This window comes from Oreochromis aureus, linkage group 23 (genome assembly GCF_013358895.1).
Source record: "Oreochromis aureus strain Israel breed Guangdong linkage group 23, ZZ_aureus, whole genome shotgun sequence".
In the NCBI taxonomy this organism is placed as follows: Eukaryota; Metazoa; Chordata; class Actinopteri; order Cichliformes; family Cichlidae; genus Oreochromis; species Oreochromis aureus.
In genome coordinates, this window is record NC_052963.1 from 4803950 (window position 1) to 4828446 (window position 24497).

At 39.1% G+C, this 24497-nt stretch overlaps 2 protein-coding genes across 6 annotated transcripts in view; one reads left to right on the forward strand and one right to left on the reverse strand.

The window, feature by feature from the left end:
• Positions 1–3362: 3362 nt before the first annotated feature.
• On the reverse strand, positions 3363–14342 carry cobll1a (cordon-bleu WH2 repeat protein-like 1a). Of its 5 annotated transcripts, none has more exons than XM_039606552.1 (11): positions 14242–14342; positions 10855–11017; positions 10538–10739; positions 10175–10445; positions 8976–9005; positions 8803–8885; positions 8520–8708; positions 8265–8358; positions 7228–7248; positions 4011–5300; positions 3363–3849 (listed from the first exon to the last, which is right to left on the reverse strand). In XM_039606552.1, exons 2-11 carry the CDS (start codon positions 10944–10946, stop codon positions 3842–3844), a joined length of 2280 nt encoding a protein of 759 aa, XP_039462486.1. In that variant the 5' UTR covers positions 10947–11017; positions 14242–14342; the 3' UTR covers positions 3363–3841. The 5 variants fall into 5 exon arrangements, with proteins under 5 accessions (XP_039462486.1, XP_039462485.1, XP_039462483.1 ...); XM_039606551.1 differs by having other exon boundaries at positions 3364–3849; positions 8520–8711; positions 8976–9002; XM_039606549.1 differs by having other exon boundaries at positions 3364–3849; positions 8520–8711.
• An 8432-nt stretch (positions 14343–22774) lies between these two features.
• scn1lab (sodium channel, voltage-gated, type I like, alpha b) overlaps positions 22775–24497 on the forward strand; it is a 43129-nt gene continuing 41406 nt past the window's right edge. The window contains exon 1 of the mRNA XM_039607179.1: positions 22775–23131. The gene's annotated coding sequence lies outside the window, so the exon portion shown is untranslated. The remainder of the gene's footprint in view (positions 23132–24497) is intronic.

Below are 24497 nucleotides of genomic sequence, written 5' to 3' on the forward strand. Positions count from 1 at the left end.
ATTAATCAAACCGGTTTGACTTTGTGGTTTGTTTCAAAAATTGTTGCTGTGTCCTACAAGCAACAGTGGATCGTGATTTAAAAAGGCATCAGCTCGAGTAGAAAATTTCAGATATTTGATTGATTTTAATACCACCGAGCTCCGTTTCAGACGTCTATTTTTCTCCCTCTCGTTTGTATTTATAGCGTTGCTTTTACTGTAAGTCCTTCTTCCCTCAAACAGGGGGGAAAAACAGCCTGCCTGTTTGGAGTTTACAGGATCAAAGAAGAGGTAAATATCATTTCCATAACATTTGAACCAGTTAACCACCAGCACAATACAGAGAAACACTACTGTAAGCGCCTGACAATGCCAATGAGGCAGGAACTCTGTGATTTGCCGCTCCGCCAAAGAGGAGGGAAGCGAGCGAAAACATGGAGGAGGTGAGAGGTCAACTGCGCTCTCCCTGCATCATTTTCCAAGCAGCCCCTCAAGCACTGGTGATGTTTTAGGCAAGTGTACCTCACTTTGGGGGGAGGCCTGATGGATGCCGTTCCCAAGGTGAATGGAAAGAATAGCATTAAGCTGCACCACACTGCCTGGGGAGAGCTCCACTGCTTTGGGTGATTCATCTATTGATTATTTCTACCAAAGCATGGAGGTGCCATGTAAACACACATATATTAGCAGTCTACAATGCACATGTGCACCCCTTACACACATGCAGACGCGGCGGATCCAGCAAAGCGAGCCTCGGGCCTGCTCACTGTTTTATAATCAGATTCCGACTTTTACCAGCTCGTGGGCATCTTTAAACCACGAGGCAGATACATCAGATGGAGAACTAAATAGAGATGAATGAAGAGATGAAGGAATAAATAAATGATAAATAGCATTACCTCGATTTGTGTGGGCCAGCTATTATGTTATTGATTCCAGCTGGAGTTTTTTAGTTGTACTCACAGCGCAGGATGTGGGCCAAGTCAGATGTTTACGCTTATTTTGTGCTGTATAAAAATGGCAGAATTTAAATTTTTCTCAGTGGAGTGCTAAATGCATTCAGGGCATACAATACATCTTCAACTAAAGCAGAATTCATGAACTTACAGGATTTAATGCAAGTGTAAGTGCATTTAAAGATGCTCCAATCAGGGGACATGCGTACTCTCTTTACGAAACTGAATAACTGAAATCATCTTGATTTATAAAGCACCAATTCACCTCATCAGTTGCCTCAAGCAATTTTATATTGTAAGGTAAAGACCCTGAAATATTAGAAAGAACCCCCAACAATCACACAGCCACATAAGCCAGTCCAGGTGACCAGAGGACATCATGCCACTAATTAAAACCCACGTCAGAGCCCGTCTTTGTGAATCCTGGAGCTTTTTGTCTTATTTCTTAGTTTTTAAATCCTGTTTTGTTTATTGGACCTTTTTTCCTGGCATCAGTGGCATTTTTCCTTTAAAATAAAGTGGTGAGAAATGCCAGGAAAATTAACAGATTTCTGTCTGATAATTGAAATTCTCTTCTGTTATTAAAACCAGTTTTATTCCCTACTAGATGTGAAGCTGCTGCTGGTGCAGAAGAGCTTTCAAAATCCTGATCATACATGATACATTTCAGATTTTTCTGAACCTACTCTAATTGCCCATTTTCTCTTTATTAAAAAAAATCATTTATTTTTCATTGTTGTATAATTTTTTCAGTATTTTTTATAATGTATAATTTTTTTATAATTCAGGAAGATCTTGGTGGAAAGAGCTGCAATACAACTGTAAGCAGTTTTATGGCCTTCATATTGACATCAACATGAACACTGAAATCAAACATAAAAGACTTTTTTCATTTTTTAATTATGAATTTTGTGTGTTGTGTAAGTTATTAAGTGATTAAGAGTCTCCTTTTCCTTTTATTTTGAGGTTGTAGGGTGGAGTATTGCCGTGTAGGTTCCTTTGTTGTCCATCAGTGTTCTGTACATGCACTTTCACTTTTCCTTGTTTGTTCAGGTGTGTTTAACTAAACCGATCCAGAGAGTGATCTTGCATTCATCCCAAAGGCTCCTCATTAATGTGTTTGAATCTGCGTGTGCTCATGTGACTGAAGTGTCCTCCAGGATTTCACTCACCTCATCTCCAGAGACAATAATCAGTAAAACCTCTTTACGTCTGTTTTCTCTGTCGTTCACCTGTGCTAATAACATCACGGTTGTATGCTTGATCAGAAATGACATGTAGTATTTTTGTTATACCACGTTATAAATCCAGCTTCATTGTGTCTGAATAATGACGAATATAGTGCTCAGGTTGAAATTCAACCTTTCCCTGCTTGGAAAAGGATAATGCCAGAGTTGTCACTTACATTGGATATCATTGCTTTGGGCAGGAAAAAGAGCTTCTCTCCAGCATGTGTGTTTCTTTTCCTGCAGACTTTTTTTTTTAGGTAAACGTTAGACGTGGCTCTCTCCCTTAGGGGCGGTAATGGCATTCTCCATGACAACGGCAGCGTGACATGGCTGTGCCCTTGAGGGCCAGGCGTCTCCTCTGGGAGGAGCGCCGCAGAAACACGACAGGGTCAACGGTCACCTCCCATCATCCACCAGCAACCCATGCTCCTCTTGCTCTCTCTTTCTCGCTCCTCAGGTGGAGCAAGGAATGTTAGAGAGAGAGAGATAAAGAGAGGGAGACATAGAGAGAGAGACAGAGAGAAAGAAAGTCTTCAAGTGAGCCCACTCAGTCCAGGCCTGGCAAACAAGAAGCTTTAGCCACAGGCGGTTCTGGCTAGGTCTTGCATAGCTCCTTGCTGTTCCTTTAAGGCCAGGGCTGGATCAATACATATAGTAGTGCAGATTCTTTTGGCACCCAAGTATAGCTATGCAGTATTGCCCCGAGGTATGGGTCCGTTAAAGACATAACTGTGTGTGCATGTGAGCAAAGTGGACTGAGTTTATTCAGGAAGGTGCTGAAATGCTTGGCATAAAACCCATGCTTCCACTAAAGATATTCTTTTTTCTTTTTTTCTTTCTTTTTCTGGAAATGCAAGAAATTATCTCATCTCTAATAAATATTACATGTATTTCTTACTCACGGCATGTCCCTGAATGGGTATGGATTTTTGAACAGCAATAGCCTACGGGAAAATAACTCTGACACTAAAAAAAAAAAAAAAAAAAAAAAAACCCCAACTGAGTATTAGAATAATGTTCCACATAATTTCAGTTAAATATATAAAATGCTTTTTGTCTATTTTGTCTTTGGAAGCATAGAAAATGTGGTACTTGTGCTCAGTCCAAAGCGATTTTATGAAAAAAAAAAAAAAGATCTCAAAAAGTGATGGTGTCAGGCTCATGCATTTTAAAAGCTAAGCTCTTCTGCCACCTGGTGACTAAAATCCAGACCAGAATATGAGACAGCTCGCAGAGTTTTACAGTATTATTAATATCTGGAAGCATACAAACGGGCATCCTGAAGGAGAAAATACATTTCAAACATACAGAAAATAAGCCTATAATTGCAATTACAGACAAACAAAGAAGCTCTCACATAGAGTTGTGTTCGTGTTGGCACATGCTGAATGAAAATGGAAAAAAAAAAAGACCAAACAGGACATTTTCACTTCAATAACTCATGTCCTGTGAATTTGGCCTTCTTCATAACAGAAAATGTTTATGCTCAACATGTATATGAATCATTTTCATAACATGAGAATCAGACATGTGACAGTGAGCACAAACCTTAAACAGAAAAGAATAAAAACTGATGATGTTCTTAGAAATTATTCAGCACACCTATTCAGCCTGGTGTTCACAGTCAGACCCAACTGTGAACCAGGACTTTCATTCAAACATCTGAGAGGAAGCAGGTCAGGCACCTGTAGAAGAACAAGAGAAATGTTTCTAAGTCACAGGGCCTCGAGCAAGCAGAGATGCAGTGGAAGACAGTCAAACAGACATGTGAATATAATTATTAGTGTGTTCTAAAGTAAGTCATCACAGTAAAAAGACTTAACTATCAGTCGAGTACAGAACTCACCATACTGATATGTGGACCGAGGTGGTGATGGAAGCAAACCATGTGGACCAGTGGAAAGTTGAGGACCTTTACTGCATTGAGATCTCTGCACAGCTATTGCTACTGCCTGAGCAAATCTGGAAGGGGCTGCACTCTTCTTGTCCAGACTGTTCTGTTCAGGCCTAGGTGAAGTAGGCTCGTCTTGAAGGGCCACCCTGAATACATTAATTTGCCCATTCAGGGCAACTGTAGGGCTTGATATTTGGGAGGACCGCAAAGAGGAGGATGTGGTATCCTCTCTTTCATTCTCCATTATCTCTATGTCTTCATTGAAAAAGACAGGTGGAGGAGGTGCAGGGAAACTGCCCTCCTCCTTCTCCTCTTCTTCTTGCACCACTTCGTCCTCAACTTTCGTCTCATCGGCGCACGCACTGGATTGGTCCGTGTCTGCGCTGGAATTCTCGACAAATTCCTTCTGAGGTTCTGAGTGGATGTGATCTTCAGTATTAACCTCTCCATAACTGCACCCTGAAATCACCTCTGATGAGACCTCATAGCCCACCTCTTCCCTCTCCTTGTCCCTAGCCTCTGACAGAGGTGGGCTGGGTAAGTTCTGATCAGTTAAATCATGCAAAAGTGGACGAGAAGCCAGGTTGTCAGGAAGCTGAATCTGCTGAGAGGAGGTATCCGGACTGGGTGCAGGGTCTTCACTCCCCACCGCTGTGTCTGGTGAATATCGTTTCTCATCAGTATCTGCTTGATTATTCCCAACCTCATGAGAAGTTTTGCTCTCTGGGTTATCTTCCGATGATATACAGCACTGGTCTGGAAGATCTCGGGTAACGTCTCGTGTTTTCTTCAGAGGGATAACTTTAAAAGTGGTCATCCCCCTCTTTTCAGCTGGATCCTCCCATTCACTCTCAGTTGGAAGGTTAGATTTGAAAGCGGATTCAACACCTGTGCAGAAAACTTCACTATTCGGACACCTTGGGGTCATGGACATAAAGGAGGGGCCATTTTGAAATTTGGGGAAAGTGGCAGAGTTCTTCAAACGTCTGACCAGTTTTTCTCTAGAAACAGAAGACATCAGGACTTTGGCAAGGTTGCAGCGGGCGCTGGAGAAGTCTTTGCCTCGTAACATAGGCAGATAGGGATCAGTCACTTCGTGGAGATGAGCCAGTGATTGCTGTAAGGAGGATGAGCCTGACTTTGGCTGTAAAGGGTGTGCCAGTGAAGATGGTGATCTGTTTACACGCTCTGACTCATCACTTTCTTTTAGTTCCTCCAGAGTATTCAAGGAGTTGACAGTTTCTAAAGAAACAGGAAAGACTTAGCAACAGTTTTCATCTTAATTATTCAATTTTAAAAAGTCTTGGACCCAAAAATCTCTGCACAGATACTTCAAAATTATTCAAAACTCTTACTTTTTCGCACACACTGTGCTATAGGAATAACTTTAAATGAAGAAACTGACTAATAAGATATTAATGGTCAGTGACCCATAAATAGTTAATATTGTGGGACTCAACAGTTGGTATCAATTCAGGAGAATAATGGTCTTTATCTGGAAGCAGATAAAGCAAAGACTGAGCAAACCAAACAAGAAGGCCTTTGATAAACTTCAAGCTTTGTCTGAACATCCTTAGAAGAACCTAAAGATGAAGCTTCAAGGATGCTTCCCATCCTTGATTTGAATAACCTCGTCAAAGCCTTGTAGAAACTTACCTAAGAGGAGACTGAATTAAAGATCTAAATAATCTCATAGAGTAAAGACTTAACTTCTTGAGTTCTTCAGTTTTACATTTAGGCTTTTTCAATGTAGATTGATGGGGGAAAATGCTACATTATTAATTTAAAATTAATCTAAAATACTATAAGAGTGTGCAAAAAGTATGCAGATTTCAATTTATGAGGCAACAGTAAGTCATTAAGATGTAGGCTTACATAGTATACAAAAATATAAATTAAAATATTGATATGATTGTTTTATTTCATTTTTAAAAATGATTAATAATCTAGAAAAGTGTGCACATAAAACTGTTACATTTATCTTATGATGTATTGTCTAAATGAGTAAGCAGAAGAATCAGCTTCAAGGACTCTAACATTATACTTTAAAACACATAACTATATTATTTAGCAAAGAAAGAAGTAAACATGCAAGATTTTAAAAAGTCACTTTGGAATCAACAGCATTAATAATTCATTTTAACCAAATGCTCTTCTTGGTGGCTTCTTTGTCATTTAAAAGGCACAATAATTAATTCTAGTCTAACCCATTAATAGGAAATCAAACACAAATAAGAAAAAGAAAGGTACAGAATTATCAGAAAAATATAGATCAGTAGTATAAGCAGACACCTGAACAGCACAAATGTAGAGCTTGCAAATGTAGAAGGTGTGAATACAGTGCCCGCCATAATCTTTGGGACAAAAAACACAGTATGTTGTTTTTCCTTTGTGCTGTCCACCATCACAGTGGATTGTAAGGTGCAGATATGACAAATGAGGCAAACATAACATCTGAAGCTGAAGCTTAAGTTTTGAATGTGTAACTTATAGATTTTCATTGTAATTTTAATCTCATTTTAAATATGAGACGTGAGGAAGTTACAAGTGAGGAAGACTGTCATTAGCCTAAAAAAATCCAAATAAACCTATCAGAGAAAAAGCAGAAACTCTACAAGTGGCTAAATCAATAGTCTGGTGTTAAACAGAATGAATGCACTGACCAGTTCAAAGGAAAACTAAAGTGCATAACAACAATAACCCAAAGTAGGTTGCAAAAGCAACCCAAGAGTTTCTAAAAGTAAAGGCATCATATTTATCAACAGCCAAGTCAGTCACCTGATCTGAACCCAAAACAGCATGCTTTTCCATGATTAAATATCAAACTGAATGCAGCAGCAACTGAAGGTGGCTGTAGTGAAGATCTTTATATCTCAATTTATGTTAGATTCTCCAGCTAACATTAACCTCTGAAAATGGGGCCCGTGTATAAGAATGTCTAATTCTTTTTATAAAACCAACATTTGTGTCTTTGTCTCAAACATTATAGAGGGCACTGTGTGTCCATAAAAGCCACCAAAATGGATCCACAAAAGCCACTAAGACGGGAAGGAGGAAGAAGAGGCCAACGCAGGAAGAAGATGGTGAGGAGCAATAGGGTGATGGAAGGAGGAGAGCAAAAAGTGACAGGGCAGCAGCACCAGCAGCAGCAGCAGCAGCCCTCAATTACCTCCTTGGGATAGCACAGAGTCTGTAAGCAGGGAGGAGAAAAAGATTAAGTCTAATAGCTTCCTAACTAACCTCCAAGATGTTTAGAACTACCTCATACTGAAGAGACTCAGTTAAATGCTCTGCCATGGATGCAAAAATCCTGTTATGTTGAAGATCAGATTGTAGGGGATCATGTTTACGCAAGTGTAGGAGATCAGGAGTGTGTTTAATGTCCATCTACCTTTGGCTGGGAGTTGTTTTTTCAGCATCACATTGACACTAGCTCAGCAGTGTGGCATGTGTTGTGGTTTAAAGAAAACAAAGGAGTGAACCAAGACAATGAGGCTGCTGACCCCAATTAAACTGTTAATTAGATCACCAAAAGAACGCTTTAAAAAAAAAAAGTGCTCAATCTACTTATTCTCACTTAGTTATCGTCAGCAGTTGTTAACCAAGAATGAAATCAAGAGCCAAATCTGTAGCAGATCGGTGAAAAGAAAGCATGTCCACAGAGAACCTGGACCCAGGCAGGGGACACATTTCAGACAGTACTACAGGGGAATGAAAGCTTGAAGCTGGGGACAGACTAGAGCCAATATGTCTTATGAACAAGGCTCTGGGTCATTTCACACAGGGTTCAACTGTATGGACCGATAAATGCTATGTTTTTTGTCAGATTTAACTGCTAAATCTCCCATTTGAAGGCATTTTCTTTGATACTTTCATCTTAATTTAACTTCTTTCTTGAACCCATCTGAGGTTTTAAGGATTCATCTCAGTTTAAACACATCTGACTTCCACTTTGACAGCATTTCAGTAAAAATGACCTTTTACTGAAATACTGTAAAAGGGCAATTTTACAGGGATTACTTCACAAGCATAGTTCACTTGTTCTACTATTGCAGACAGTCACCACTAGGTGGCAACATAAACAGCTTGCCTATAAGAGATAAAGCAATGAGACTGACAATAATTTGTCAGTTTAAAGTGAAACACTGGCTCCGTTACCTCAATTAATGCCTGGAATCTATTTTTTTTCCTGGCTCCATCATTTACCTTTAGTATCTGCTGGCAGCTCCTGGAGTGTGTTTGCACAGGGAGGTGGTGGGGCCCTCCTCTTGGTACTTCTTAAGGTAGATCCTTCAGAGCTCTACGGAGACACAATGGTATCATTGGCATATGTCCCAAGTATTTCCATTTATATAGTGGTTCCGTTATTCTTTCAAAGTTTGACCCGTTTTCTCATTTTTACAAAAAGATTTTTCAGGATGTTCTGGTCGTGTTCCATTTTCGTCCCTGCCACCAACTAACCTGTGCTCCTCCTAAATTGCAGATGCTGAAGTTGTTGACACTCTGAGAAACAGCAATTGGTGGCAGGGGGGCTCGCCTCTTCTTGGGCTTTTCTATAGGCAAGGTGTTGGAAGATGAAATGCTCTCCGAATTCATACGGACTACCGCTTGTTTCCTGGGTCCTGGAGAAGCAGGAGCACTTACTGCGCCCTGCTAAAAGTGAAATGTAAATGCGGGTCATCCTTAAAATTTGATCAATAAAGAATAAAGTAGACATCATTTTCCTCACAGGCTGACAATATACCATTTCATGTTTCTTCTTCCTTCTTCTAAATAAGCTGAAGAATCCTTTGTTCTCCTTCCATTTCTTCTCCTTTTTTGGCAGGTCTAGGGAATGAAAAGGATCTGATTGGTAAGTGATATGCAGTATAAACCCTGAAATTTGAGCCACTATATGAAATTGTTTGAGTTGGTTACCTTGCAGTGGAGGAGGTGAGATGACTTCTGCTGGTGTGATAGTTGTTACAGACAGAAAACACAGTTGCCAAAACAGATGAATTAGGTTAATATTTACACACGAGCAGGTGTATTGCAGGAATAGAAGATATGTAACTACGATTAGTAAGACAGCAAGGTTTTGTGAGACATGGCCTCCTGGGAAGATGTTTTTTAAGAAATAAACAACTTATCTATGTATCCCATAACATATACAACATTTTAACATTTGGCTTCTTCTTCTTCCAATGTTTACAGTGCAAATTGATGGTACTTTGAATTACTCACTAAATACTTTATTAGGAACACCACATTACTGCAGGGTCAGGCCAACTCTTTTGGTTCCAAACAGGCTCGGCTCTTGCCATCGTGGATGCCACATGATGTTAGACAAACTTGCTTGTTGCTGATGACTGCACGTCATATCTCTGAGACAGTCAGGTGCACGTGGTAATGAAGCTTAACTACTGAATTCATATCAAGTGATCATGTTCATAAAACCAGTTTGATGGCTCTTGCTTTGTGCCATGTTGCATTTCCCAAACAGCAACCTTGGACTGTTGACACAAGCGGCTTGGCTCCAGGGATTTGTGCTGCTGACACCCAGTTATGAGCCACCATCTGCAGCCTCAACAGGTTTTTAATTGTTCCATTTTGTTTAGCCTTTGCTTACTGCAGACTCAGAGTTATGTGCTTCACAGGAGTGAAACCTGGCATGAACTCGTCCTGTTTAGACTGCTAACTGCAAGGCTGAATCTGACTTCTGTCATCAAACAGTTTCCGTCTGCTTCAAGTTTTTTGCTTCTAAACATTTCCTGTATACTCATGGGAAAAAAAAATCCACAGAAAGCAGCAGTGTTAGAACTACTTAAGGCAGAGCAAACAGTGATACCATACTCAGAGTAATTGACATCTAATTTCCCCCCACTTTCAGCCTTTTTTTATATTAACATAAACAAAATTTTCTGATGTGTACCTGCTGTGTTTATGCTGTACAGCTTTAAAATTATTACCCAACAGGGGGACAACAGAAATGAGGTGTTCCTAACAAAATAACATACACAAGCCAGTGTGACATTATCTGAATTAAATCATGGTAAAGAACATCACAGGTCTTTCAAATATTTAGAGGGACATAAGATCACAGGACCGCTGACTATCAGCTTTCACATCCTTCATACCCGTTTCTGCTGTCTTGGGCTGACGATGGTCAGTGAGGTCTTTGCCCCCCGTGTCTTTGGCAAACACTTCCTTGAGTCCGTGGTCATTTAAGCTCTTAGTCAGGTCCAGCGGCTCTTTGGACTGAGAGTCTTTCAGTAAAATGGTTGTTTCTACTTTAAACTCACACTTGTCACACACAGACGGCAGCAGCATCTGCAGCGGCAGTTTGGGATTGACTCGCAACACAGTCTTATGGGATTTATTGTAGTTGATCAACAGACGTATTGTCGCCTGCAATGAGAAACAACCTTTAACATATGCTCATTGTGATGAAGCGCGATGAAGCAATGTTTTACTTTATGACTTTTTCCCCTCCTTTTTACCTCAGGCACGTATGGCCCCTTGGGCTTTTCCTCCATCCCTTTGGGCTTCAGCACAATCTTCTCAGCTTCTAGCGAGCCAACAGTAGAGTTTGGTTTGAAACTTATGTTGCTCTTGTTGGGCGATAGAATATCAACAGTATAGTCCGAAGGATTCAGGTGGTTACTTGCACAGAAAGTTACTATAAAGTCCATCAGTGGTTTACTGTGAAGATAAAAATTTAAGGATGGTCTTAACATGTTTTGCACTTTGTGAAAGTCATTGCTGTTGCAGCGGTTATTTATTTATTTATTTATTTTTAAACTGTGATATGACCCACCTTCCATGCACTGTGACACTCTTCTCCAGCCCACCTGGCAGAACCACACACAGCAAATGGTCTCTTTCCAGTGGACTCACCTCCTCGCTCATCTTTGTGGACCTCACAGGAAGTCACGGGAACGCACAAGATTTGGAGTTGTTCCCAGTGTCAGACAAACGACCTGTAAGCCATTTACATTCCTAAATATGATTAAAACATGACCTCCCACAAACTAACAGGAACCAAGTGGCCACCATACTTCACGATTGGGTTACAGCTAATTATCATCTTTAAATTATTCTTGCATTTTATGAATGTATGACTTATCAATAAAATATCATAAACTGTGACAATGGTCTTTACTGTTTGTTATTCACTTTAATGACTGCCAGCGACATACTGGAAAATAAGTTTATCTTGTATGGTGACCTATGTTTATGAGTCAGTCCATGAAAAATTAACACTGTCTCTATTCTGACAGTGTTAATTTCCTGGTTGTATAGTATTTAGACTGTCATGTGGTTATTTCCTGTATTTAAGAAATTATAAGGTTTGTACGTCCAAATTTTAACCCACTAATATGGACTTAAAGGGCCTGTAGATTGGACATTTTTCGTAGTATCACATTTACATGGCTTCATTATGTATACTAAAGTTGAAACCCCAGCTGTTTCTGAGGAGGTCAGGTGGGACACTTTCTCAGATTCAACTGACCTCATATGGAATTACTCTATTGTCACATTTACTTTGTAGTATTTATTAGAGATGGCACGATACCACTTTTTTATGTCCGATACCGATATCATAAATTTGGATATCTGCCGATACCGATATGAATCCGATATAGTGTGTTTTTTAATCAATAAAACTGTTTTTTTAATATCTTGCTGCATTTTGTATAAGTTCATACTCAAGTTTAAATAAACAACAACACTAAAGCTATTCTGTTATACCTGTATGTAAAAAATACACTGCGCCCAAAATATTTCATAGTTCAGCAACAGTGATCAATCTAATAAACTTAAACCTGCACCATCCTCCCTATTCTGGTATTTTAAAGAGTACTTAGCAGAAATATTAAGCAACCTAACTAATAGGGTTGCAAACTCCCAGCCAAAAAAAAATAGGGAACCACCCCCCACCCTCCACCTCATGATGCTTAATCGATGTAATCAACTTTAATTTGATGCAGGGTGAAAAAAAATGCACAGAAATAAATTATTTTTCAAGAATAATTAAATAGATTCAACATCTTTCTTCAACAGTATTGCAGAATTCACAGATAGTACTTTCCCAAAGGAAAAAGTACTAGCTTACTAGGGTATATTAGACTTAACAGTTACTATATACAGTAATGGACTTCTATACATTTTACATCAGATTAAAACTTTGGGTGTAAGATTCAGATAATTATTTATTAAAAGCGAGACATTTTAAATGAGAATAAGAAAGAAAAGTATGTCTTTGTGCCCCCTTTTCCCTGTTCATGCCCTGTCGGCCCCCCTGGCTAAACTTTGCTAGATCCGCCCCTGCACAGTTACCAGCCGTCAGCTACGTAGAAAAGGATCCTGGTGTAGAAAGTAATATTAAATAAATTCTAACAACAGCTTATCAAGCTTAAACGTGCTGCTGTTGTTCAGCCGCTGGTTTCCTCTTTCTGGTGCAAAGTGGGCCAAAAACAAAGAAGAGAGATGGACTCGCGACAGAAAAGCCGATCAGCTGATCATTAAGCAGTTTCACAATTGAAGTAGCGGCAGGAAGGTGAGGGAGAGAGAGAGGCAGTCGCTCCATATATCGGTTGTTAAGCTTAACATGAGAATGCTTTACAAACATTCAGAGATGAACTTACACACTTGCTTTACTTCATTCTGGGATAACTTCCTCGGAGATGAAATGCTGGTTTGGTAGTGAGGCTACAAATACACACAGCCGCAAGTGAGCACACTGCTCAGACGTGCTACGGTTATGAGCCGAGTTACGCCGTGTCGCAAGTTTTGTGAGGTGTTTTTTTGATATTTAATGGATCGGATTACATTTTTTATTTCTCGCCGATATCCGATCCAGTAATTTAGGTCAGTATCGGACCTATACCGATACGTAATATCGGATCGGTCCATCTCTAGTATTTATACATCCAGTCACATGAACTTGTAAGACTGAATTTGCTCATTCAAAGGTGAAGAACTGAAAAAAAAAACAAAAACGTTTGTGTGTTTGGGGGTTCTTTCCCGCCATTCTTAGAATAACAAGGTAAACAAACAGGAAACATAAAAGCAATGACAAAGCGCTCTAAGAATCTTTTGGCCCATTTATTCTAAACACTTGATCGCCAAGTTATTCCCACATTTTGTGAAAACTAATTATATATATCAAAAATAATATAAACATATATTGGGCATTTTTGCTTAGTATAAAAAAATGATAGAAATTGTTTTTACTGTAGAAACTAAGCGGTAACCAGAGTCATCTTTATGCTATAGTGCTAAAATTTACAGGGACAGCTTCTTAAACTTTAAGTTATTCACCAGCTCTTCTAGGTCTGAAAACGACGAACCCCTTAAGTGAAATATGACGAAAAATAAATTAAGATAAATAAAAAGGAGAGAGCCTGAAACGTAAACTGCGATTACTGCCGTGATGCACTGAGATCCCACGTCTCAACCTCCGCCGTGAACCTGACGGTTGCCTATCTGGGTACATGTGAGGACACCTCACCTCCTTCATGGGATTCCATTAAGCTCTGTCCTCACTTTTGACCTTGTATTGTTCTCTGCCACTGCTTAGACGCAGTCTCTCAAATAGCTCGATTAAAAGCCAACGCCCCGGTGTGTGTTTGAAAAGGAGCTGCTCAGCGGAGCGTGCTACAAAACAGCTGCATGTCTCTGCTCATCAACACGCGCATGCCACAGGCCGCTGAAGCGCGCGCACAGAGACGCCGGTACACAGAACAGCCAAACTAAACCTGTAGTCCTTTACTATACCCGAACAAAGGGATACCTATGAACACACATGACACCTGAATTATCAGTAACAATTAGAAAGCTATTTTTATTTGCATTTTAAGCAGTTAACCTAATTATCTCATTCAATTTAAACTATCTAAAGGAACAATTTATTCCACTATTAGCCTTTACTGAATAACCAACAGTTAAAAACTCGGTAGAAACTTATCCTACATGCACAACAAATTTGTGTGAATATATACACAGTACATGATCCTCTCAGCCTGTCTGTCTTAAGCCATGTCGTTCAGGCAGTAATGCTGAGTACGAAATAAGCTTAGGCTACTCTGTTTCTTGAGTAAGGAGGATTAGTGCTTTTAAAAGGCTGCATCTCCCCCGCAGTCACATTCAAAGACACAGAAATGATTCATTGTATATGCACTCATAACCCTATTACACTCACCTGTGTCCACAGATTGTTCCCATTCTCTTTCAGGTTTCTCCTCTGTATTGTTAATGATGGGAGGAGAGAAGTAGAGAAGGAGAGGGGCAGGGGAATTCTCTCCCTCTGTAATCCTTGTAGAGGAGCCACACCTACAGGCCCTGCCCAGTCATGTGATGGCACTTCGCATGTTTGTTTATGTGCATGGCTACTGTGTGTATGCTTTGTGGGTGTTGGTGTTGAGGAGGACAAGGAGGATTGATATCTGCATGGGCATGTGTGTGATAACCTGGTGAACCATTCTGCAACTTTAAAACTCTGCCCCATCAGTGCTGAAAGACTTTGCCACTCGTTTTGTAAAAAGACCTCTAATCCATATAAGCTACTGATCCTCTCTATAGGGTAGGGCTCAGTTATGACTGCTCAGCAAGAGCCTATCATATTGTATAGCATGCAGGAACCAGTGCTGTTCTGTACACTCTTAAATAAACTTTTACCTCATTGCACAGAATACATGAAACAAACTTAAGCTGAGTGGTGATTCAGCTATCATCAGAGAGGGGACAAAAAGCAAAGATAGCAGTATTTCACTTTTAATTAACATCAAGATTTTATTAATCAATGTTGTACTGGCCTTTCACAGTGTTTTGCACCATTAGAAAATTGCATTTTCTTGCTGGTACTTAGTCCACTACATTATATAACTGTGCTATAAGTTGAGTCAAGCTCAGTCAATACCCTCAGGGCTAATGTCTTCTGGGTAATGTAGTAAATCTCTTATTGAGTAGCTGTAGGAGCGTTGAATAAGGCATGTAAGCTAAAAATAACACAAGGAACACTTTAAGCAGTTGTTACCATCCTTGGGTGGGTGACAGGGCAGGATCTCCCAAGAATTAAAATTGACCAATTCTTGTGCTCCTATGCTAGTTCAACAATTTCTTAACACCTGCACTGATTACCTTGCAAATGGATTTGGCTCAGAAGCAATTAAAATATTATATCGTTTTTTTTGTTAACTAAACAAGGTTTAAATAAGATTATATAAACACTTAAACCTAACCCAACAGATTGTGAACACTGGACCCTGGAAACTTAGTCTGTGTGTAGTGCTTTTAAGCAAGTGTTAGCATTCTGAAGCTGAATTTAAAAGGCAAATGATCAAACTTTTATCAGGTAAAAACTGTTAAAATGCTGGCATGTTATTATTGAGATAAGATGGAAACTATTTCAAGCAAAAGTCTGCATAGAGAGTTTTTATAATATATAGAAAGTACTTATGTCTTTGTCTGTTTATGGTCTACGCATGATTGAAATGCTTTTGGACATAACTGTGGTCTCAGTCTACCAAAACTAATCTTACATACCTACCATCAGATCTCTGTTACAGTCACATCGCTTTAACTGAGGGAAGGATTCTTGGATTTTCTTTTTCTAAATAATATTTGATTAGCCAAGCCTTCCTTACACAGAGGATGTTTGTAAGACAATAATGAATAACTGAAACTCAAGCCAGGCTCCTGCATCATCCCACAGAGCACTTTATTCATCTTTATACAGTAGGTGAGCAGGAACAGGCTGTTAAGTGGGAGTTTTAATCAAATTAAGAACAGGGAACACATGTCCACACCGACTGTAATCTTGTAATCTCATCACTAGTCTGTCAGTGGAGACTCAGTGGACTACAGGAGCCGACTGCAGTAAACAGATCACCATGTGACTGTCTAGGTTAATTAATTTCTTTTTATGACTAACCGATGAATAGAAACGTCACTCTGTTTCATCATTTAGCATGTTGTGAAATGGAAGAAGGCCATGTCATGTGTACATATGCATTCTGCCTCAAAGCTTTAGCTCCACTGTGAGATAAACGGGTAGAAGGTGTTAAACTGTCACATTGTTTCCATCTTGTTGCCTTACACTAAATGCTTTCACTTCATGTTCATGGCAGCAGATCTTTTAACCCTGGTATAGCTATGTGTAATAAAAAGATGATGATGCAGACAACAGTATGTTATCCTCTATTTGTTGGTAGGCTTATGTAAATGCTATTCTTGCATAAATTTATGTAAACCTGGGAAGCCTTTAATCAAGCAGTGTAAAGAATGTGTGCTATTCAGTCTATATTCTCTATTCATCTTGAAAATTCATCTTGAAAACACAAAAAAAATGTTTTTGTTTTCCCAGATTTAAAGGTCTAACAGGAAGACAAGCAAAGAGAGAGGGCTAATTTGGAGCTTTACACAAAGCGACAAAGCCAAATGGGATCCTGTCCTTTGAACAAAGTGACAGGCTACAACCTAATTATGACAACCCACAGTCTGAACAAGGTTCCCAAATTCTTCACTGTGCCACTAATGAAACATGGCACAGTCGCAGAGAGCTGCCAAGGAGGACATATGTGAACCCAACTTTGGAAACATTGTTTGGCGCTTCTTATGTGTTCCTGCAGTATTCTAGATGATTTATTTAATTACAATGCTTTGAAAGCTTAACTTTTTTAAACAATCTTCTCTAATCTCATTATCTCAGTTAAGATTGTTTGCATGACTTGTCTTGATTACATCACTGACTGTCAGTGGAGTTTTATTCAAAGGCTTGTGTCATGTAGCAGCAATGTTCAATGACCCTACAATCACTCTGGTACTTTGGTATACAGAGGATTTCAAGGTGAATTCAATGGCAACAAGGATCTGAGGTCCTGTGCCTGCAAAAGAAGCCCAAACCGTCACCCCTCCACCATCGTGTTTGACAACTGATGTGAGGTGTTGATGATGATATGCTCTCTGTTTGGTTTTAACCAACCGTGGTGCTGTGCATTGTTACCACACATCTCCACTTTGGTTTCATCTGTTCAAAGGACATTATCCCAAAAGTCTTGTGCTTTGTTCAGCTGCAACTTTATAATCATAAGCTGTGCCACAATGTTCCAAGGCCTTTTCCTTGCAACATTTAACATGCAGTCTGTGGGCTGTAGAGTCTGAGCATTGCGCAGTTTGATCTTGAATGTTTTGCACTTGTGAAAAATGTTTCTAACCATAGAACGATGGATTTCTAATTGTTTGGAAATACCCTTCACTTCCCAGAATCAATAGGCAGCAGCAGTTGCGTCTTTCAGATTATTGCTGGTGGTTTTCCTCCTTGGCATTGTGTCTAAATGACACTTTAAAGAGCCATTTGATCAGTTTTTTCTAGGTAAGAAATTTTTCTTTTAAGTTTTAAGTTAGCCAAAATTAAATGTAATTATAATAGGACATTAAGTTACATATATTATACATATACATATACATATATTAGTTTGCCAGCAATATCAAAAACCACAACTTCCCAGATCTGTTTTCTCATGCAAATATATTTTCATCTGGATGGGAATGGCTTCAAAATGGTATATGTTTTTTTGACTGCTCTCATTTTGATGTGTAAAACCTAACCTGGTCAGTGAGGGTTGGATCTGACTGTAGCCTGTATGCTCATGTGGTAGTGGCTTGCCTGCCCTGAAACCATACTGTGCTTTGTACTCCTTTTAGGCCATAATGTGAGCTAAAAGTTAGAAAATGAAAATCATGCTGTGATCAGTAGTTCAAGACTTGAAACTAGACACTGAGACCATAAACTCATCAGGGAAGTGTTTACTGAGGTTATAGATCCAAGGGGCTGATGGTGAGATTTCCCCCCTTATATGCATTAGAAAGAATACAGGTTTATGGCACTGTTACACTGGTTTCACTTTTCAGAAGCTGTGTGCATCTTTTACATGCAGCATGTTGTGTAGAACAGGTTGTCATGAGCAGGAATGAACTGGGGTAGTCACTCTTTATACAGACTTAAGTTCTTAAGATCTTGACCAAAGATCAAGATGGGTTGTAGGTAAAATGGGTTAATTTATGTAATTTACATATATTCAGTATAATGAATATGATATAATACTGTTATCAGTGATTGATAGTATTATTTCATGTACAGATTTTGCTTTTTTATATAGATCATCGCTCGTGAAAATGTAAAAAAATATATCTTTAATATTATTAGTTGTAGTTGTAGTCAAGTAGCAGAAGTTGTAGTTGTATGTATTTGGAAACATTTAATATGATGTCGTAGGAGTTGAAATGGAAAGATATTATTAAAGAAACGACAGAGAGAACAGACAGCAGCACTGATAACACTGCAGACAAATTGTTATTTGTCTGTACTTATAAATATGTATAAACTCTGTTGAATCTAACATTGTTCTAGTTCTGTTATGAAATGTTATGAGCTTGTTTATTTACATTTGCATTTACATTGCATATTAGCTATTTTGCAGCTGAGCTAGACAAGCAAGGCAAGCAGTGCTTGCCTGGTCAAATCTAAAAATTAATATTGATTAAAACTTACCAAAGAGAAATCTATATTTTATCTCAACCAGCATTGTGACATAAAGCCTGTTTTCACCAACGTTGCTGCTGTCTTATGCTCACAACTGGCTGTTGTTGCTGTAAGCTCTGCTGGTGAATTGTTCTCATAGTGTTTCATTGTTTCTTTTGCTAAATGATTGGTTCTCACTTCCTCCACAAGCTAATAGCCAGCTTATATGAAAAAATTTATTACAATATAGTAGACAGTTATTTAACTATCCAAGTAATAACATTTCACAATTCTTCAGCCAGGAATGAGTGCATGGTCTCTGCTTCCATTTATGTAAAAGTCACTGCACATTTTGACCAGCTAGTCTACTTTTAAAGTGAGTGTGAATGGTTTTAAGTCTCTCTGTATCAGATTGGCAACCTGTCCAGGGTGTACCCTGCCACTCTCCCTGTGGTAGCTGGTTAAGGCTCCAGCCCAGGGGCGATTCTAGGATTAGAGCTTTGGGGGTGCTGAGTACCCAGAGAGCTGCCCAGCCAGGCAAGATAAATTTTACACGTCACAATGAGACTTCTTCCCTGTCTCGGTCAGTCCCTGTATCCTTAAATGTCTCCAGTTGTCCCAAGTTCTCTCCGACTCTCTCCTTGGTGCATTTAAACCCCTGTTCCTCCCTGTCCTCATCGTCTGTTGTCTTCGTCTCCGTTATTAGTCATCATAATTTTACCATCTCTGTGCAAGTCTGCAAATTTCTTTCTTAAATCATATGATTCTTAAATTCAACAAGTCTCTCTGTGCCTGGGTCCTCGTCTCAAAACATGACATTACTGTTGTGTACATTTTAACACAATTTAATCCCCACATTTGAGAAAGAAAGGCAAAACACTTTTTTTGAAAAGTCTGTAACAAAACCATCAAATCTGATGAAGGTTATTTAAATGCTGCAAAAGAAGAATGGATTGGAATAAAAAAAAAAAAACATCCTAACCTTAATTACTGGAGGAGAATAATGAATGATGCTCATAGTGAGTAAGAAGTAAACTGAGTGCATTTGGAGAGAGATTCACTTTTAATGTGTATGTATAATATAATACAGATACATAAAAAACACTCCCAAAACAGAATAAATTATTACAAATAAAAATCTTTACTGCAGATACTAATTTTACTGATTTAATAATACTAATTTTGTGTTGTAAGATTTATGAGTTTCATGCTTTCATAGTGGTACTTGGGAGAGCTTGACATTTTTATCAGGTGGTACATACTGTAAAAAGTTTGAGAAACACTGATAAGTGTATGTGTGCTTTTGGAAAACATTTAAAGCTGCTGTACAGAATCTTTGAAACAAGCCAGCTTAAAACACTTTTAGAATATAAACAGAGCACTCTGCTTCTCTTTACAGCTCCTCACTCCACCAGGGCACCGTTTGGCACTTTCTGATACTGTACTGCGGCAGTCATACAGACAACTGGACGGTCCAAAAGTTGGCCTACGTATTACTGGCTGAGGTTTTAGTAGAGTTGTGGCTGAACCACATAAAAATATATGATTAATTTTAATCTCCCCAATCAATGATAATGTTATGTTGGAATGTTGTTAAAGAGGGTCAAAATTGTTTCAACCCAGTTTGTTTTGCAGATTCTGTATAGCAGCTTTAATATAGGGAGGACACAACTTCCAGATTGTATGAGTAAAATCAGGTTTTTTCTCTTTGTCAGTTTAACAGTTTCTGTTGTGCCTGTCACTGTTCCCTGTCTGTTTTCTTACCTGGTTCTTCCTGACCTTGTACTTTCTCCTCACATTCCCCTCTTTCCTCTCTCCCTCTTTGGACTGACAATCATACACAAATAGATTGTATTCAATTAGATGAAAAATTACATTAATATGAAAAAATACTATTAAGATCACTAACAAAAAGTCCACTCTCAGTCTACTTTCAACCAAAAGGCAAATAACCAAACCACATGAACATCTAATAAAAGATATAAATATTGAAACACTGATCCAACATTATTTTTGATTGACGGATCATTTGATTTTACACTTTTACCTGAATGTGGCTCCTTTTTTTGAAAAAACTTCCTTATATCCCTTATGAACCTGGCTGTCTCTCTGTACACAAACACACACACAACCGGAGTTTTAAGGTTTATGGGCATTCAGTCAGTTAGCTAGATAGTATCCACTTCAAACAGGACAGTGGTATACGGAAGAGGATTAGGGCCACTGGGAAAAAAAAAAAAGTGGGCACATGTTTTTTATATTCTTTTCCAGAATTCTGAGAAAAAAGTCAGAATTCTGACTTTAATCTCAGAATTCTGACTTTTTTCTCAGAATTCTGAGAAAAAATCAGAATTCTGAGAAAAAAGTCAGAATTCTGAGATTAAAGTCAGAATTCTGAGAAAGTCAGAATTCTGAGATTAAAATCAGAATTCTGACTTTTTCTCAGAATTGAGCAAAAATTAAAGTCAGAATTCTGACTTTTTTCTCAGAATTCTGACTTTAATCTCAGAATTCTGACTTTTTTCTCAGAATTCTGACTTTAATCTCAGAATTCTGACTTTAATCTCAGAATTCTGACTTTTTTCTCAGAATTCTGGAAAAGAAGAAAAAAAACATGTGCCCACTCTTTTTTTTTTTCCCAGTGGCCCTAATCCTCTTCCGTAGTGGTAACAACAGTAGGCTACGGACAATTTTAAGTTTTAGATTTTAAATTGGCTGTATACATTTCAGTGGGAGCAACAGGACGGTCAAATGTCGCTGATTTTACTACAGAGCAGGACCGATTGTAGGGTAGCAAACATCGTCGGAAAACATGTTTTCAACACTGCAGGTTACCTGGGTGTAATGTTTTTCAGCTAAAAAGAAACATGTTATGACTCCTACCTAACTATATAAAGAGTAACTGAAGGTTAAATGCAGCTAATATGTCCTGTTTTAAGCCAGGCACCGCTCTGCTGCGTCTGCTGCCGCTCTGGCAGCAATGGAGCTAGAGCCAGAGTAGGGGAGAGCCGAGCTGGAACAAACCATTTGGGGGGGGGGGGGGGTGTTATCTATACTTTTGTTGTTAAAATGTTATGTCTCAACCAAGTACTGTATGGTTTTTATGTTTTTAGCAGTGTGTCACACAGACAGCAAATATTGTCCAAAAAAAGTAAGAAATCTTTGGGGGTGCTTTGATTCATTTTGGGGGTGCTGAAGCATCCCCAAAAATGGGCTAAAATCGCCCCTGCTCCAGCCCCTGCCCCCGTGACCCTGATAAGGATAAGTGGAAGAGGATGGATGGATAGTCTACTCTTAATTTTATTAACAGAAGACAAACGTGACATTACAAATACAATACATTTCCATATGCTAAAAAGTAACTTAACCTGATTGTTAAAATGTGTTTAGAGCAGCCGTCAGCTGTGTTCTCATTGTGAAGTGAAACTCCCTGCATGCTACACTGAGCTTAAGGGTGTATCCACTTCTGCTCATAGTGACTGTGAGGAGTGACTCTTTTTCATTTCCCAAATGGAGTCCACCTGTCTGTTCACTCAGCTATGATTATGCAACTTTCATGCCACTTAAAACTTAATTATAATGGTGGCTGTATTTCCTGTTGTGAAGGTGACAGCTTACACTCCATACTGTGACTACGCTCGTTTCACAAGGGCTCCATTTTATTCCAACAACAGAGGAGAGCAAACTTTCCATAATGTAGGCGTTACATAATCGAATCTCGATGTAATTACGTAGTCTGTCCACCAGGTGGCATAAATCCACAAGAAAAACACACAGGGGTGTACAGGTCTGCACGTGAGCACGCACATGTCTGAAAAACCTAATCTCCACTCTGTCTTCACCAAATTATCAGCAATCTATAAATACTTACCTTTTATATAGCGAGACAACAATCTGAACGTGAGCAAAACCTGCACATTACAAGCAGTAAAAACAATATTTTAACTTATGTGGCCAATAGAATTGAAGCCAAATTAAAAACGTGTAACCGTTGCCGAAAAAGATAGAAACAAAGTCATGCAGCATTTGTTATGTTTTATTTTTTTGCAGCCAAATAACTGTAATATGTCGATATAGCTTTATGAAAAATAACACAAAGTAGATCGAAAAAAATCCATAATTTAAAAAAAAAAACAGGCAAATTAAAATAGTACGAACTTAAATATAAAGCGTTGCTTTTACATTCTGAATCTCTTTTTCAAATTCTTAATGTTTGTGGATGACAACAGGTTGTTGGCTCTCTCTTTCACTTGTGTTTTCTAGAAGTGTACGCTCAGGCCATCTTGCGGCAGTCACAGCTTTGAGTACATCCATTCCCAGTCTGTGATGCCTAACCAACCGGAAGCGCGGATTGATTCCTCCATGGCCAACAAGGGCGGATAGAAAAAAGGAAGAAATCAGACGAGTCCTTATTAAATAATAAGCCATTAAGCATCGACCGGAATTTGTCAATAGGAAGAGGAAAGCGTTCTAATCTTAAACTGAGTGATTCTCCGCTGGAAGAAGGGATTATTCTGAGGAATATGGGATCTACCTCCAGGGTCTTTACCTGCTGGGCACCGTAATGGTGGTGAGTGTTCACATCTTTTGAGGAGGGTCTCATCATTTTAGATGTTTCTTGTCCGAGGCAATAAGGCTTTTCTGAACTCTTGTGTTGAGCAGTCTGTGGCATCAACATTAATGTTTTATATTCCATTTTTGATATTCCTCCACTAATTGCCCGGGTGATAGATAGATATTAAAAGCCCGTGTTGCTGATATATATATATATATATATATATATATATATATATATATATGTATGTATATATATATATATATATATGTATGTATTCCCTTTCTTCAAGATTGTTTTAATTACGCAGACATGCAGTCTTCATCAAATATACTATTTATATTTGTCTTGAGCTTAAGTTGCGTATTTTACTCCCATTTCCAAACAAATGTTGAAAGAAAAATGAATAACACATGACAGATAACCTTCACGTCGTGCCAAACACGGGCTTCAAATATTAGCATCCTCACCGACGTGCTGGGAGGGACTAGCCCTCTTATTTACAGGCCCCTTCAGTGTGAAAATGTTGCTTACTCCTGACAGGGTGACGCAAAGGGGTGACTGCATTTAAACAGGTTTCATTGAGGTAAGCCAGCAACTGAGGTGTCAACGACAATAACGCCGACGTATTTATTTTTGGTACACCAGAAGCTGTCAGTGTCAGGGATTGATTACAACGAGTAGACACACATCTGCCAAGGACACGCCCAGACTCATTCAGTGGATAATTGTGGATATGGAAAGGAGCGAGCAAGAGATAAAAATATCTGATTAACGACTATAAGTGATACCTGTTTGACTTCGACCCTCAGGTGGGCCCCAGACTTTACCTGTAGGGGTGTTGGTCGGGTGGCGGGAACAATTATACACGTCAACCTCGGTCGGTCGCTTACCGTGTCTGTGTGTGTTAAGATTTAATTATTTTTATTTATTTATTTATTTATTCTTTTCCCGGCTCCTGAGAATTGTCGTGCTGCTGGTGGCGTATCTGGAGGGAGTGAGGACATAATGGCCGCGGCTCACTCGACAGGGTCTCGTTTGTGGCAAATATAAAGCTCAAAGTGTCGTTTTTTCCGGAGAGCTGGAGGTTATCATCAATATGGCGACGACTGCCGCGGCCCCCTCTTCTCGTTTTGAAACAATTAAGGTACTGCCTGAAACCCGCCGTCTCTATTTTCCTGGTTTCTAATAAGCTTCGCAAGCCACTTCCAACCAGTCCCAGTCTCTCTACCAGTCGCCATTAGTGGGTTAAAAATGAATACGCAAAATAGCATACACGTATCTCACCTATCTGGCCTATCACAGGCGGTTAAGAGCCTTTTCAAAGGGCTATAAAGTCCAGATAAACACGCAGTAGGGGAGCCGGTGTGTGTTCACATAG